The sequence below is a fragment of the Tetrao urogallus genome (assembly GCF_951394365.1).
Source record: "Tetrao urogallus genome assembly, chromosome: 6".
NCBI lineage: Eukaryota > Metazoa > Chordata > Aves > Galliformes > Phasianidae > Tetrao > Tetrao urogallus.
This window is the reverse complement of record NC_136819.1, coordinates 46,268,247-46,285,812: the sequence shown is the minus strand read 5'-3', so window position 1 is coordinate 46,285,812 and position 17,566 is coordinate 46,268,247. Positions and strand designations below refer to the sequence as shown.

The 17,566-nt window shown below is 39.3% G+C and overlaps 1 protein-coding gene across 1 annotated transcript in view; it reads left to right on the top strand.

Moving 5' to 3' along the window:
- Positions 1 to 326: 326 nt before the first annotated feature.
- SYNE3 (spectrin repeat containing nuclear envelope family member 3) overlaps positions 327 to 17,566 on the top strand; it is a gene marked incomplete at its 3' end in the record, with an annotated part of 30,073 nt that continues 12,833 nt past the window's right edge. Inside the window, exons 1-12 of the mRNA XM_079537086.1 lie at positions 327 to 479; positions 2,955 to 3,127; positions 3,575 to 3,884; positions 8,460 to 8,621; positions 9,516 to 9,860; positions 10,990 to 11,126; positions 13,073 to 13,220; positions 13,969 to 14,151; positions 14,407 to 14,550; positions 15,053 to 15,187; positions 16,262 to 16,423; positions 17,121 to 17,284. Of these exons, the coding sequence (XP_079393212.1) occupies positions 336 to 479; positions 2,955 to 3,127; positions 3,575 to 3,884; positions 8,460 to 8,621; positions 9,516 to 9,860; positions 10,990 to 11,126; positions 13,073 to 13,220; positions 13,969 to 14,151; positions 14,407 to 14,550; positions 15,053 to 15,187; positions 16,262 to 16,423; positions 17,121 to 17,284 (2,207 nt within the window). The 5' untranslated portion in view covers positions 327 to 335. The remainder of the gene's footprint in view (positions 480 to 2,954; positions 3,128 to 3,574; positions 3,885 to 8,459; positions 8,622 to 9,515; positions 9,861 to 10,989; positions 11,127 to 13,072; positions 13,221 to 13,968; positions 14,152 to 14,406; positions 14,551 to 15,052; positions 15,188 to 16,261; positions 16,424 to 17,120; positions 17,285 to 17,566) is intronic.

Genomic DNA, 17,566 nt, shown 5'->3' with positions numbered 1-17,566 from the left:
TTATGTAGCCAATCTGGAATACACAGCAGACTCCAAATTAATCTCATCTGGAAACTGAATTAAATCTGTTTATTGTGCTGAAGCCTCCCACTGCTCCCTACCTTCTTTTTGTTTCCTTGTAGATTTTCATTTGGGAAAGCTGCAGTGCAGGCATCTTCTCTGTGCTCTGCTAAATGCTATATGGGTGAAGCTTTTTGTATTGTCATTAAGAAGGAAAGCCACAACATCGTTATCCTCCTATGCATACTCCTTTAGCTTTCCTCGAATGCATTCCTATTTAAGTTTTAACCTAAAAGCTTACTTTTCTTCTTATCCTTTCAGTTTCTTTGAATGCAATGACTCAGCAGCTACAGGATGAATTTGACAGCAGCGTGGAGAATGCAGAAGCTTGGATGAAGGCCATCCAAGAGAGACTGAGCATCAATGACAACACCAAGGGACCACGATCTGCCCTAGAAGCCAGGCTGAGAGAGACAGAGGTAAGGGAAGAATGATGTGGTGGTTCAAAAGTGGCTGTCACTGCCAACAGTTGCACTTATTGCTGTGAGCTCTGGAGTTTTCTGTTAAGAAGCTACCAACTACACATGGTTGCTGGAATATTGGTCCTGTGTGGATGGGATTGCCTCATTCTTATTTCTAAGTTTTCTGTCTGCAAAATTGTGCAGCAGAAAAAGAGGAGAAAAATTTGACTACTGGCTTCCAAGATATTCTCATTGATTTGGAAGATGAGTAGCAGGTTTGGCAGGTTAGTGTTTTCATGCTCCTATGAGCGTGCTAAAACCTGAAAGAGACTGAGTTGCAATTTGTAATTACCAGATACTGATTTGCCAAAGTCCAGTATAGTGCATGAGAGAGTTGGACTTCAGTGTTCTGTCCCTTTGAGGGCTGGCACTGAGAAAGAAAGATTTCAAGTGTCCTAGTAATGGCTGGTCTAGAGTAATCCACTTGTCCTTTTTCATAAGACGTGATAAGAAGATTTACAGCTCCCCTTTCTAATCCACCTAATTAAAAGGTGAATATTTTCATTTTTTGTTGTTCTGACTTAATCTCTTGTATAACTCTCTCGCAGAGATCCCATTGCAGATCATGCTGTCTTACTGTGATGTTGCATTTATTAACTTCAGTTTCATTAGATGTTATCTTGCTCTTATTATCTCAGAAAATGATACGCTTCGTTTTCTCCAACCTATACATTCGTGATTACAGGGAGTGGTTATGTTTCTGTGATGAACACTGAAACTATTTTTTATACTTGTATTACCATCAATTCTAACTAATCTGTTCTTTAAATCAATCAAACATACATTTTCTGTTGTAGTTTACCCAGTAAATTTACAGTATGTAGTTTTGTGTCTACTGAAGTTTGGCCTGCTTCTTCTGAAAAAGTTTAACAGCTCTGAGAAAAAATTGCAGGTTTACATGGAAAGCAAGGTGCTTTACATAATGGTGCAGCAATGTCTTTTTTTCTTCCCTAGCTGTGACTGGCTTCTGGCCTAATATAAAGTCTGTTCATGGAGTGGCTTGAACCTAAAGTATTTCCTCATGGACTATGGATTTATTTCTGCCCTTACCTAATTTTCATCTTTTCTTTTTGTCTGGGGAACTGATATATGCAGTTTCCAAAGACAGTCAGAAAGTCCAGGAACTTGAATAAGGAGAGTGGTTGTTTGGCAAAGGGAGTGCAGCCATGGCAGAGGTACAAGTTTTAGAGATCTGTGGTGATTTCATATAGCCGAACTGAAGTATGTTGAATTTTGTGGGCTTTGGAAGATATCTGTAACACACCAAAAATCATGATAGAGAGATCTTCATTTTAGACTTTAGAAATTCATGATTCTGAAGAGAAACAAGTGTGTGTTTTCTCTGTTTTACCTTACCCACCTCTTGTTCCCTTGTCCTGCCTTCTTTGTCAGACTTCTTCTCCTCCCCTCATGGTGTGCTCACCACCTTATCTATTGGCTGTTTTTAAACCTAGTCATAATTTTCAGTTTCTTTTTTTCTGCGTCTGGCTTGCAGGTTGCTTTTTTTTGTTTTGTTTTGTTTTTTCATGCTTCCTTCCTGTGGTTTATTTTCTGTTAATTTATTGATGAAAATGTCCACCAGTGATAGCAATCATTTAAGCAGGTCTGAAGAAGTAGAATGCCTGTACAACCACTTGACTTTTTCAGTTTTATTTTCTTGACACATAACCTGTGGTCCTGATATTTCTGTAAGTAGCTGCTAGTTTTAAACTTCTCTATGTTTTCATCATAGAAGACTTTTCTTGCAACTGGAGCAGCAAGCCAGGAATTTGTGGAAGAACAGCAAGAAAAACCAATCTTATTAGATCAGAAGTTTGCATAAAGTGATGCTGAAAGCTACACCCAAATCTGGACATAGTTATTCTGTAATATTTTACAGAAATTGTGCTAATTTTCTGTCTTTGGCTAAAGAAAGAAAGTTTGCTTCAGATAACATAGCTTAACTGAGGTTCTTGGCTTTCTGATTAGTTCAAGATACATGTTTTCTCTAATTCATAATTTAGCAATTTAGGGTCAGAGTAAAATATGGTAGCAGACAAAATTCCACTAATTAGTTTTTCTTGGCTTGTTTTCTGTGGCAACTTTTATTTGCAATAGGAGATCTTTAAATATGTTTCATGACTTTGAAATGGAGATGTGGAGATGGCTTTTTTTTTTTTTTTTTTTTTTTTTAGCTAAGAAAATGTTTTTCAACTGCTATATGGTTTTCAGTTCAATTCAACACTGTAGGATGGTTAAAAATAAGGTTTAATGGTTAAAATGTTTAACGATAAAGAACAAAGTCTAGATGGTTAAGGGAAAGTTCTTATTTTCCACTCAAGTGAAGCTTTGCAGCAGGGGCTTAAGAATTCCTGGAAAAAACTAAGATAAAATTTCATCAGTTATGCTTGCTTCTTTTTCAAGTTTTCATTCTCATTTAATCTTTTTTCACAGAAAATACGTGATCTGGAACCAGAAGGCACGTTGAAAATGGACTTGATTCTCGCAAAGGCAGATGCTGCTCTTCACTGTATCAGTGAGGATAAGAAACACGAAGTACTGTCTAAGCTGAGACACATTAAAGCCTTGTGGGAAGAGACAGCCATTTACATTACTCACTGTCACAGGTAAGACAAGCACAACACTGCTCTTTGAAGTATTTGTCTCTTTAGTGATTTCATGAAATGTTTTCTGCCTGGCAGTATGGGCGATCTTAGGGAAATGGAGTAGAACTGGGAAAGATGGTGGGACCTCATCTCACTCCCCCTTCATAGCCAGCCCGTCTATATAATGGTAGAGTCACTAAGGCTGGAAAAGACCACTGAGATCATCTAGTCCAACCAAGTCCATCTCATGGGCTTGAATGATGAGTTTTGCTAGGCAAAAATACCTTTTACAGAATATTTCCTCCTCAGAGCAGGCAGGACCTGAGATGTGAAATGTGACTTTCTATAATCAGTGCAACTTTAAAATGCTGAGCTTTGTCCTTTTCCTTGAATGCCTCTTGAGCTTGTCAATCTGCACTGATCCCATCATGATTTCACCTAACTCATCTCTCTTGCTCTCCCTCACAGCCGTATTGAGTGGGTCTGGCTGCACTGGAGTGAGTACCTGAAAGCTCAAGATGAGTTTTACTTATGGATTCACAACATGAGGGTGACCTTGGAGCCTGACATTGAGTTGCAGCTTGGCTTAAAGGAGAAGCAGTGGCAGCTGAGCCATGCTCAGGTTCTGTTGAATGATGTCTTAAATCAGTCGGTCCTTCTGGAAACACTGCTAGAGGAGGCTTCTTCCTTGTTCAACAGGATAGGTGACCCCAGCGTTGATGAGGACGCTCAGAAGAAAATGAAGGCAGAATATGAAAGCATCAGGGAAGAAGCCCAGGTAATAATGGGAGGTGTTTAGATTTCATTAGCACACAGTATTGTTTACTCTCCATGTTTCTTGAGTGATGGGGGTTCCCTGGTAGGACTGCAAAAAGAAACAGAGCCAAGAGACCTCTGTTTTTTCAGCCAGCAGACTGTTTGCAAGTCTTTGTGTCTCAAGCTGTTAATTGGGATGCTCTCATACTGTACTTTATAGTATGTTGTAAAGTGACTGCAAGCTACTTGATATGATCTAGTGTGAATCATTTGTCATCTTTTGGTGCATCAGTGATCTTTGTGTAGTCAGGTGCAAAGTATCTATTCACATGGCCAAGCTTGCACAGTAGTTGGAGGATGTCACATTAGTTCAGATCCAGAGCTACAGAACTGGGAAACACTGAGATAAGTCAGGTGCAGCCCAACACTGAAGTCAGCTGGCTGGTTCCAGAATCTGAGGGATTGCCACTGGACACAGATACTAACTCATGCTTGCTGCTAATCTTCCAGTCTAGCCAGCTGTTAGATAGGCTCATATAAGACATTCTAGTTTATCTTTCTGTGCCAGTGATTTCCTTTGAGCCTCCCTGCTCCCAGGTAAAGAAACTCAGGTAAAAATAAGATTGAACTCTGTGGCATGGCTAAAGGGCAGAGATTCGCATATGGGGAGAAGAATTCAGTTTCTTAGTAGCCCGTATCAGTAGAAATACACAAAGTACTCGAGAAGAGTACCCAAATATTCAAGATATATGTCGATACACACAGCATATAGAGGTTCTTAAAATCTAATATGTGTCTCGTAGTGACTTCCAAGAATTGTGTATGCTGGAATTACCTAATACAAATACAAACAATTTTCATTACACCGGCTCTGCTCTCTATCTCTCTATTAACATTGCCTTACATTTGTTCCCATGTTACATCTTAGCCCAGAGCTGAAACATGTGCTATCCCTCCCTGAGCACTGTTGTAACAATAGCTAACTTCAGGTCACACTGAGAGAGCAACTTTGGGATACTCGTGTCACTGCTATGCTTGCTCTGCCAATACTTTTTCTGTTCAAAGAATTCGAAGCAAAACAAACTCCACAAAACAACAACAAAAAACAGCTATCAGCTTTTGTGAACATGGCATTCAGATATTTTTTAGTAAAAAGAAAGTTAAAGCTACTAATGATAAGTATCTTCAAAAAACAGAGAAATTCAGAAACAGAAGTGCTGCAGAAATTGCAGAATTGTAGCAGATAGGCTGTAGAGCCACCAACAGACCAGCAACTCAACGTTGATTTTTTTATTCTTAAAGGTTTTCTTCACGATTAAGCAACTGGTTTTATAAATAATAATAGTCCTTGGAATTTAAGTGTTCTGTATCTAGATTGCAATTTCAAATTTTCATTCAGTCCCTTCTAACCAATGTTTATTTTTGGTTTTGAAGCAGGAGACAGTCATTAGACATTTTAATAAGGCAGTTCTTTCAAACAAGTAATTTAAATAGTTGGGGTCTGAATGTGACCTCTCTGAGACTGGTTTTATGCGGTGTGATTTCTCTGGCTGAGTTGAATATGTGCTGGTGTAAATGAGATCAGGAAGTGTCTCATAGTACTTAGGTAAAATATGTCTTTATATCTCCAGCCAACTGAGGTGCCAGGAAAGCTTTCCTTTGGCACGGGCTACAAATACCACATTTCACAGAAAGATGAGGTGAGAGAATCCAGTTTAGAAATCTCTTTCAGGAGGTATGGAATAAAGAAGGGGGATTGAGAAGCCTTGGCTTTTGCAGCTGAAGTAAATGTGAAACTCATTAGGTAATGCAAAGGCTACAGGCACCATAGGACTCATATTGGAAGGCACAGTAGTAGTTAAAAAAGAAATCCCTTCCACCTCTTCCAATGGCAGAGAGGAATGAATGAAAGAGTTGCAGGAGTTGCAGGAGGTTTGCTTTGGCCCCATGAGTGATAAGAGGCTAGACGAAATCTGAATTGCAGATGCCAGCTGAATGCCTGAGCTGCCTGCTGGGGTGGGTTCCTGGTGTTTGTAGATTACACTTGTGTTGAAGAGCATTTTTAGAGACTGTGCAGTTGTCCATCTCTGTCAGAAGGGCAAACTTTTGGATGCAGATTCTGAAATGTTTTTGGTTGTTTGTTTGTTTGTTTTTTTGACATTGCTTCTGTGGTATGAACAAACTTTTTTTCCTTCCTCGTAGTATTCACATGTGCCCTTATCATTTCCAAGTTTTAAAGAAATGTCAATTCCTGTTAATTACATCAGCAGGGGTATTTTTATATGTGGTGATATTTCACAAACGCTTTCCCTCATCTGATAGCAAAGAGCAGAGGCAAAATAGCAATATGCAGATGTAGATGGTTGTGTGTTAAAGCATAAATTATGACTGGTGATGATAAGAAAAGTTACGGTATATTGTGTGTCAATAGTTAATCAAATTTATCAAATATGCCTGAGCACATTTATTTTAATCCGAGTTGTCTCTGTTAATTCAAGCCTAGATATTCATAAAGCCAAGCCTCTTGTGCCAGGTCTGAAAGCACCAGGAGAGGCTGTGGGAGCTTTCTGCACTCTGTCTGAGATGCCACAGAAGGATTTAAAGCAGGAACTTCCTTGATGTGCTTTAAATTGCCTTCCAGATGAGGCTGGTTTGCCTCTGCTGACTCTAAGTGAACTTTAAGAGAGAGTGTTTGCTATGCTTCCGTCTACCTCTGTGACTACCTAGGGCTGGGCAGATCCTGCCCAGACACATTTCTTCCTCTGCAGCCCATACTGAACCAATTCTTCTTCTTTTAGGGCCACAACCTTGCTGAATCTCCTCACATTAACCCAGTGCACGTGGAGATGGAGTTTAACAATGTTCTGTTCCCCAAACAGCTATCCTAGTAGAAGCAATCAATATCGTTTTTCCCAACATTAAGAAAATTTTGCTGCCTAACCTCTTGGTGGGGGCACTCAGGTTCTTGCTGGCCTTATGCTTTACAGCTATTGCAGTCTGTCTATTTACATCTAATCTCTCCCCTGACATAATGGATCAGGCAGGACTATTCAAGCTGCATGATGCTTTGTTTTGACTCAATAGACTATGCAAGGGTAGGTCATTTCTACTTCCTTTTTAATGCTCTATATATTATCATAAAACCTTCGTGTTTAATAATAACTCTGTTTTGTTATTCTTATTTGCTCCCTTTGGAGCTTCTATAAGTGCAATAAATTAGCCTAATTTCTGGAATCAAATAAACTTGGACTGATTGTTTTAGTTCAGTGCTTGGACTGTTTACACCACTATAAAGGTTGCATTCCCCAAATACCTAACTTGAGGTCAAAGTGCAAATTTTTTTTAACCTTTGCAGATTTGAGAATCAAGGCAAGGGGGCATAGCAGATGAGTTAAGTGTTTTTTGTTGGATAAATCTTGGTTGGCCACAGAGAGCTCCAATCATACCTCTACTTTTGGTTTGCACAACTGAGCAGAGATAAGCATGTCAATGTGGAAAGAGGCTGGCATGGTGCCACTGGAGGATGGTGGGTTTGTTTTGCACCACAGGGATAACCTGTCCCAAGGTGAAGGGCAAAGTCCCAGCTGCAGCACAAGGGAGATCCTAGGCTCACTCACACAGAACAAACTCAATTTGTTTTAGTTACAGCACAGCCTTTCAAGGGTGCTGCATGCACTAAGAGCATTCCACAAGGGGCGGGCTTTTTTCCTAAGGTAACCATAGTGTAACTCAATTGCTTTCCATGCCAACTGGTGAAGGGCAAGAAAAAATCAGCCTGATTTGTAGGAAATAGCATTTGGTTGCGTATTATATTAATGAAACAACAGAACAGAATTCCTTGTGATTCACATCCTTCAGCAAGGACTGAACTTCAGGTGACTAATAAGGGTAGACTGAGCAGAATGATTTCATCTCGAGTGGTTCCAGACTGGATCTGCAAGGAGCAATTCACCAAGTGCAGGCCCACATAAGTACAGGGATTGTTTTCTGGATGCACAGAGAAAATCAAGCATGCATCACGTAGATTTAAATTTGCTCCCAAGCTCTGAACTAGCACCAGAGCCTGCTTTGTGATCTGCAAATTGAAAAACTTTTCAGTTACATTATGAAGATGACAGTTATTTTCTTTACCAGCTGTTTAAATAATAACCATGGAAACAATATGTGCCTGTGGCACAGTTTCTCCTTTTTTCATTGTTATATCTAAGTAAAGTAAATCTGTGGTGTGCTCATCTTTATTTTTAACCCTCACGAGGATCATTTCTGATCTGTTTATCCTGTGAAGTCCAAACCAGAAATGGACTTCTGTCTCTTATCCTTTTCTAATGAGAGATTGAGAAATTTTGGAGAGGAGAGGCTAGAAATTTGCCTGATAGGACCCTGAAGTTTGTCTCTCTGGGAACTAAACTACCCACTGAGACCCTGCAGCACAACAGGCACAAGTGCTTATGCAATCTTTTGTGCTGCTTCTTGTATAAGCAAAGAGCTGTTGGGGCTCAAGGAAAGGGATTCCTGTTTGTACATTCTGGGTTATGGTATAAAGGAGAAAGAGCCAGATAAGCACAGTCCTCATTGCTTCTGATCTCTCCTGTTACAGAGCAGAGTGAAATTGCTTGAAAAGATAACTGAAGAGCACAAGAAATACAGCACTAACATCAACCAGTTTCAATCGTGGCTGAATGGTGTGACGGAAAGATTAAACTGCTGCATTGGAGAAACAACCAAGTCTTCAGTGGAGGACAGACTAAAGGCACTGAAGGTCCTTAATTGATACAATTTTGGCAAAGAAGCAGGATTATGTGTTTTCCATGCCTGTATGCATTTCTCAAACCACACAAGGGTGTGCTTGAGAAAAGAATTATTACAAACAAAGTAAGGTGATGGTTATTGTAATGTGGGTTATGGATAAAGAGTCATCACAGGTCTGAAAATCAGTAGCATACAAAGCTCTCTCAGTTTTACTGGGGATTGCAGGATAGCCTACTTTCAGTTTGGGTTTTGATTGATTTTTTTGTACTTTTTTCCCTTCTTAAAGCCTGATCATGATTCTTTAAGCATCTTGCCCTTTTAAACTTTCTAAAGGAATGACATTTGGTAAATATGATCCAAATAGAGCCTGCAGGCTCACAAACATTGAGCACTTAGAATGAGTGATCAAAATATCAGTTTTAAATCACAGAATCATAGAATCACAACGGTTGGAAAAGATCTCTAAGATCATCCAGTCCAACTGCCCACCTATAACCAATATTTCCCTCTAAACCATGTCTTTCAGTAACAATATCTAAACACCTGAACTGTTTTTGAACAGTTTATAATATTGTGGTACCATGCCTTAAGCTGTTCAGCTTTAAATCTCATAGATCTGTTTATTGGTACTTTTCACTGCCTGAAGCTCCTCTTTTCTTCACCAGGGACCTCAGGTGATAACCATTTCTGAGCCAATATTTTCAAAATCATAGCACTTAGTATTATACAGATGGCTGTCAAGTGACTCTGGCTTCTGGTCATTTGAAAAAAAGCATATCAAACTTCAAAAAGTGAAAAAGAATATATGTACAACTAGGAGAGGTGGTCATCTTTTCTGTCTGCTTTCACCTTTTCCCCAGTTTCCCATTCCCACAACTAATATTTATGTAACTTCTTTCTGCAGGAAATTGCCAAGAATATTAGGAGCGGTGCAAAGAAATTGAAGCACCTTGAAAATCAGTGTGCAGATGTGATTCAAAATACCTGCCCACTGGGAGCTGAGAGATTGAAGGATGAACTCTATGAACTGAGAAAAGCCTTGGAGAAGTTGAAACTGCTGAGCAATGAGGAGGAACAGAGATTGCTCAAGTTTCAGCAGTCAGAAAGTGCCTACAAGTCCCAAGCCAGACAATTAGAAGCAGATATCCAGGAATTCAGAAAAGGTCTACAGAAACTAGAAAATGATTTGGACCCTGGAGAAAGGGAAAAGACTGAAGATGAGTTTGTAGCTCAGTGGAGAAAATGCAATGTAAGTTGTTGCACTTCATATGCCTAAAAAAAAAAAGAAAGAAAGAAAAAGAAAAAAAGGAGTTAAGTGTAGTCACAGATTGAACACAGATAGCCGCATTTAGCAGATGCCTGGCCCATTGTTTAAAGGTGAAAAGGAAAGAGTAGTAGTCATGTATATGAAACAGAAATGTAAATAGCAACATCGAAGTCAACTATTTCTAACCTTATCTTGTTCTGCACAGTAAGGAGGTGGCTAGAGGATGATTTGGAGTTTGTCTTAGGTTCAGAGGAACCATATTCAGCAAGAGAACAGTACAGTGCAAACAACATAATTTTCTGCACTTATGGTGGAGCAGGAAAAACAATGTCTTAGTGTATGTACAAACATATATTCATCTACATACAATTGCGTTCATAGAAAGACACATACTTTGAGAGTATATCTACATTACAGCCTTCTTCTCCTACCATCAAAGACATATTTGTACTTACAAAAGAATTCCTAAGTTTGTAATAATCCAGAATTTACAGTAAAATCAATCTGCTGGAAAGTTTTTCACACATAAAGTAGGTAAGAGTCTTTACCACCCATTTCCTCCTGAGTGTTGTCTTTGCATTTATTATTGCTATTCAAAATATTTTTCATTGCTGTTTGTATGTTTGGAACTCAGCAAGACTAGCTGGCAAAATTAGGTGCAAAAAAATCCACAAAATACAGACTGATTCAATTGTGTAACTTCAGAATGGTTTTTGCTTGTTTTGTTACCTTACGTCAGCATAGAATTAACATTCTGTACATAGGTGTTTCAGAAGATTTGTTCCTGCATACAAAAGTGGTTAAGACATGAATCTCATTATACACTGCAACCACTGAACTGAAACTGGGACTAGCTGTGATTCACTCAAACTGTAAACCCCACAGATCAGATGCAGAGGGTAGGCAGTGTGAGAAGAGCAGAGAGCACCTGCATGAAGAGAACAGTTCCTGAGAATATATTCTACCTTATCAAAATCCATATTTAGCCAGGAAAAAAGGCATCGGAAAGGGGACTTGGAGTTGGCAGTGTGAATACCTTGAGATGGCCTTAGCACATCATTTCATGTGCCAGATGCTACATATGGTGTGACCTGTTCTTTTTATGATTAAGGCAACAAGAGCAGTTCTGGCTGCAGAAGAGTCGAAGGTTGAGAGGCTGAAGGCTCAGCTAAAGGAACTGCTGCGGTTTTCCCAGGATGTGCAGCCACACGCTGACAGCGTCATCTCTGCAATACGGGAATATCAAAGGTAGTGGGAAGTCTATAAAGGGGCTGGGGTGGGGTGGAAATATCTTAGACTCTGCATGGATTGACAGACACCTAAGAAGAAAGCAACAAGCCATTTAATTCTAGGTGGCAGGTAGAAAAAAGTGTTTTTTCGTTTATGACATCCACCTTCGCAATTCAATGAACCTCTGATGTTAGCTGTTTGCTAGGAGTTGTAGGTTGCTGGCCATTTTCATGCAGTAATCATGCATCATTAATGTTGTGCATGGTTTTAAGAAAATTAGATTGTTGGCAGCTAATTTGATTTTCTTAGCCTTATATAATAATAATTTATGTACCCTTTTGCTTTTCATGACAGCAGCTAGAAAATCAGGGCAGAAGCTGAAGTAGTAAATGGTTCGGAAGAATTATGCCCCTTCCTTATTGAGTCTGCTGTGATGACTCATCAACCTTAGCAATTACTTGGCAGAGCTTATTCCTCTCTCCTGACTGCATGCATGCATGATTCCTGTTTTCAACTTGCCTTAGTTTGGAAACTCTGAGAGTTTAGCCTCTCCCTAGACTTCAGTGTTTCCGTTTCCAGGCTGTCTGGAATCAGGAAGTAAAGGAGCTGGCAGCAAATTTTGCAAATTAGAAGAAAGGATCATTTTTTAGAGGAAAAAGAAAGGTCAGTTCTTTTTATTATATCCAAGCTTACTTTTCTCTATCCAGTGCACAGTATGCTGCCGAAATGGGAGGGTTATGGGTCATTATGGAAAAGGATTTCAGTTTAAAAACTAGCGAGTAGACGGTGTTGTAAGAGAAGCAGAGAAAGCAGGAGAACTTGCCTCTGAGTAGAAAATGGCAGCTGCTCTTTTGCCAGCTTCTCCGCAGACTTTCTTCACAAAGTCTGGCAATGTCACACTGAGCCTAGCAGGGGCAGCAGAGCAAATGGCAAAGGACATGTGCCGTCAGTACTTTACATTTGTGGAGCTGCAAACTTGTCTTTGCTTAGCTATGTAATGTCCCCGTGACTCAGGTAAGATTATTCTTGCTGCTTTTATAGAAAGACAGAACTAATCATGTTTACCTTGGAAGTCTGTGGCATTGCTCTTGCCTGCTTATCCTGTGAATTTTCAGGAGGCTGTTCCCATACGAATACACAATTCGGGCTACATTCTGCCATATCTAATAGGGTTCAGCAAACTGGGAAGTCAGGAAAGCTCAGAAAGACAGGAGACAGCTGCTTGGGGTGTGTCCCTAGTGGGCCTTGTGTCTCAGCTGTGTTTTGGATAAGCCTTTAGAAGAGATGCCTGGATACTTAATGAATGTGTGCTGATCTATATTTATGTAGATATACACTCACATAGTTATGTGCATAAACATACATAAATGATTGTTTTTCAGAATCATACACACATATATATATAAACATATATAAATACAAGAAATTCAGCAAATATAATTTGGCAAAAAAAGTTTAAAGATCTAGATCTGAGGAGAAAAAAATTTTTTTTTCCTTTTCTTTTATAGGTAACTTAGTGTGATCAAATATACTTTTTTTTTTTTCTTTATATAAAATACTACAGATAACCATGGTTAAATTCTGTACAACCTTGGCTTGTTTTTCCTAAAACTCAATGAGACTGCTCTGATAATACTATTTGTAAATCATGCTGGTGACAGCAGCCCAGAAAAATGACACAAGAGAGGAAATGGCTTCCTGCTAAAAACAGAGTAGCTCCTGATACATGGTTGCACAAGAGAAAAATGTGTCTTAGGGCGCCTAAACAAACTTTTGTCAGACATCTCTGACAGACAGAACAGCTGTGAGTATGCAAGAGCAGTCTCTGACAGTAAAAGACTGAGGCTTTTGTGTTGGATGTGGTTTACACATGAGTATTGTGTTAACTCGTGGCCTGATGAATAGGATATTTGCAGTTGGTTTTCCTTGTAATTCTTTTCTCAGCTGCCACTTTATCCTTGCAGTGTTAAAGGAAAGATGTCTAAAATGAGCACTGATGCAGAAACTCAACTGAGCAGACTTTTCCAAAATCCCCTGCAAAGTTTTGAACAATGGAAGCTAACTGTCCAGATGCTCCTGGAGACTCCAGAGCCAGCGTTGGATCAGATTGAGGTAGCAAACCTGTTCCTAAGCTCAGAAACTGATACTTGGTTTGCATTTGTCCAAGCAACACCAGTGACTGACTGCATACAGCTGCCAAAAGCAACAGCTAGAAGGCCCTTTCCCATATGATATGAAACTCCACTGCACAGAGTTCAACTCTAGCTGTAGCAGAACGTCTTATTTTGTGCCCTTCCTTTGGTTAACTGGAGTTGTCAACTGAATAGTCTGAATGAGCTATACGTCTTTAACAGTGGTGATAATGCTGTTTATCTGTGGCTCAAATTCCCTTTGATGGAAATTCTGTGGATTCTGTTAATAAGACTATAGAAATATAGTTGTGGGGTGATTTCTGCATGTGTCCAGGAAGGCATTTGTTAGTTTGTCACCCCTTTAATCTCCAGATAAATGTGTCTGTGAACAGGGATGGAGTTTGTCCTTGGGATGAGCATTCAAGCTGTCCTTTCTGTTGGTTGTTTAGGCCTCTGCACAGACAACTCTTTCCATAGTACAGCTTTCCTCTATTTCTGTTCACAAAATGGATGCAGCCCTGATGCTTCTAACATTGTCAGGAAGACTTTTCCTTTAACTGGGCACTGTCCAGGTACCTTTCGTTACCCCTTGTCAGCCCAGCATGCTGTTCTTACCCGAGTTTGTCATACTGCTTTGGTCGTGTGACTTGTGTGAGAATAATACAGTTATGTAGTTATTATTATTACTTGGTTATGATTTTACAGGAAGAATATTTTTTTTCCTTTAGGCTGCTCTAGCTGAAAGTTCACAGTTCAAAGAGAAGCTGATGACATTACAGCTGAAGAAAGATTTGCTGAACAATATCCTTGGAGAGGAAAAAGCAAAATCCTTCCTGGAGGAAGTAGCTGGAGCTTCAAAGGAGAGAGAAATTCTACACAAAAGTCTACTGCAAAGAAAAAGCAAACTCCAGGTGAGCTTCAAAGCCTGTGTGCAGACTTAAACTGTAACAAAGATGATAGTTAATCTTTTTCTAAGCCAGTTTCATAGAATCAAATTTAGCATTAACCAGTTGTGCTCAATTTGTTTTCCTGGGCTGATCAAATATGCATATAAATTTATGGCCTGTTGTGTGGTTGGCTTAGTATTTGCTCTGAGTACTGGACAGACTAAAGATAAGGTCAAGGGAGTATATGTTGAATGCTTTTTTTCTTGTTTCCCTACCTAGAATTTGATACTGCAGCATAAGGATTTTGATGCTGCTTTTGCACCTTTGCAGAAGAAATTGTTTACCATCAAATCCAAATTAGACTTGGAGAATGAACCACAGCCTAATCTTTTGGGTAAAAAGACACAACTCCAGAGATTCCAGGTACATTACAATAGTGGTTGACCATGATATTACATTGCTTCAGCAAAGGGTTCAATATGCATTAGAGCCTGCTTAAGTCATGAAGTGAACCTAGATAGCTGGGAAAAAGGGAGAGAAGAGCAAAACAGGAAGAGAGAGGATATAACTCTTTCTTGTGGCTGTGATGAGTTGGTGTGATTCAGGTATGCTAAGCCATTTCACCATTGGTGCAAAGATGTCAGTATTTACCTGATTGTATTGTGTCTCCTCTAGCACCTTCTAGCAGCTTGTTTTCTTTGTTATCAACTAATGACATGTAAGAACATCAACATCCTGCCGTTGCTTTCAGAACCATTCACTTCTAGACATCGAGCCATTAATATTCTTAATGACAGTGGTTGTTCTTTTTTTTTTTTTAATAATGCCCTCACACTCAACTGGAAATGCCTTTAGTAAAAGTCTTACAAAGGGCCTTGCCATGTCTTGGATACTACCCATATGCATTCTGTTATTTCCACTGCAGATGATCCAAGATGACTTGGCAGAGCTTGCAATTCAAATGGAAGAGGTAGAGAAGCTTGTTCAGTCAAATGCAGCACATAGACATGAAATGAACCAACTTCTGTCTGACATTCAGGCCCTGAAGAGATCACTGGAGGTAACATAAGAGTTCTTAGTTGCCTGATGAGTTACCAGTTATCACTATCTAAAAGTAATGTAAAATAATTATCTGAGCATATGAGATTATATGCTATGAACGACAGATATTTTCATTTCAGGTGAAGAAGGTACTGAATTAAGGGGTTGGACACCATGATCTCTAGAGGTCTTTCCAACCCCTACAGTCCTGTGATTATGTGATTCTTATAACTTTGGTAGCTCTTCCAGGATTCTCTGGTTATTCGTAGTACGCTATCCCTTCGAGATTGGTGTCCCTCCACACAGATTTTTGGGTGGTTTTGTTTGTTTGTTTGTTTGTTTTTAGCTGTATGGATTATTTATGGAGTGGACCTGTTATTTCTGAGAAAAAGACTGCATAGTTACATGATTACACAGTACCTTAGACTTGTTCACAGATTCCTGGACTGTGCAATAGTACCAAACCAACAATCAGAAGAACAGGTTTGTTCTTGTATAGCTTTGTGATTCTAGTTAACAGCAGAAAAGTGTTGCAATTTTATAAGTATTAGTTTTGACCTGAGACTTTCCGTAGCTTGTAAATATAACTATAAAATGACCTTCCAAAACAGACTCACAGGAAGAGCTTATAAAATGACCTTAGTTTTGCAGGTCACCATGGGGTTACATGTAATAAAATGTTACTCTAATAGACTCTGTGGAATTCTTGTTTCAATCTCAATAATCTTATTCATCACTGAACTGGAATTTTGCAAAAAAATAAAATTGTCACACTGACTTCTGATTCAGTGAGTATAGGATGTCTTTAATATTTACAGGGATGTGAAAAAATCATGCCCTTTTTTTGTTTCAGCTGAAACAGAAGGTAGCTATTCTCATGCTTAATGCCCCCTCATGTGGTTAAATTCAGGCCTGCAAGAGTCTCTAGGTGTCTTCTATGCCATGGATGCTAAAAGATAAAGCTTTTTGTATCTCATTAGCAGCTGCATTTTTATTTTCTACCCATGAGATTTTGAGTCAGTAGTCACAGTGTAAGATTCAGTAATTAAAGTGCTTCTCTGTTTTTGGTTGCTGACATTTTTATCATTTGTAGATTATGATACAGCAGTCTGAAGAGCATGTTCAGAAGCACTGGGCATTTAATGACAAACTGTCTGACCTCCAGCAGTGGATCACTGCAACCACTGAGAAGATTGGCTCCTACCAGGGTGTTGATGTGAAGCAGAGCAATGAGAGCAGGGTGGCAGACCTTGAGGTGAGAATAACATCTTAATGCAATATGTTAATTATTCATTTTGCAGCATTTAGACCTTAAGAGAAAGGGTTTTATAGCAAGGGGCTCCAGACTGAGAAGAACAGTAAAGGTTTGTACCTCCTGAGACAACTTTTGTTTGCTGCTGCCTTCCTGCTTTGCCCCATGCTGTGGTATATGGAACTAGGTAGAAAACAACAGTGAGAAAAGAGCTGAAAACTGTTGAAAGGAGAAAGTGTTATCAAACCACAAGTTTTAAAATGATAAACTCTCTTTATTCATGCATACATACAAGCACATTGAACATTACCCTGTTTTAGCTAACCTTATGCTGTATTTGAAGTAAGCACTACCAGAGCTTCTGGCTTTTTCCTATGCAGTAGTATTTTGCAGGCTAGATTCACTCTGGTAGGTTATTTCAGCTGGCAGCTTTTGCTTTCATATGGGAAACCAAGGTATCTCTCAGGAATGCCACAGAAGAGATGCAGCGACAGCTTAGGGCCTTTAAGATTTGCCATCTACTCTTTGATATATGTTGGCTCTTTGCAAGAATCCACAGCATATTTTTTTTCTCGCTAGGTATTTTCTAGCTAGTGCCAACAGAAGCAGCATAGCCTGGACTGAACATGGCCTTCAGTCTGACATAGCCTCTGCTTTACCCAGGATACCTAGAAGTAACTTTAAGGACTGTACGTTTCAGAGATGGCTAGCTGAGTTTCCAGATAAGGAGATCCAGCTGCACCTTGTGGAAGCTCATGGCCAGCTGGTCATGGAGAATTCTTCCCCAGAGGAGACTGTCCATGTTCAGGCAGAGCTGGATCAGCTGAAGGAGTCTTGGAGATCACTGAAAGAAATGGCAACTGGGTAAGTGTTCGTACATGTCTTTTTTCTATGCTCACTCTACCCAGTAATGGAAAAAAAAAAAGAAAAAACAAACATAAACAAACAACAACAAAAAAAAACACTTCAATGAAAATATTAGAAATAGAAATATTAGGACTAGAGAACAGTGCTGCTTTGAAGAACTCCTGCCTTATTTTTTTTTTTTTAATTTTAGTTAAAAAGATATTGGAATTAATAGTAATAAGTGACAATAGTGCTATTTCACCAGCAGAGGTGTCCCACGTAGTCTTGATCAAAATGTGG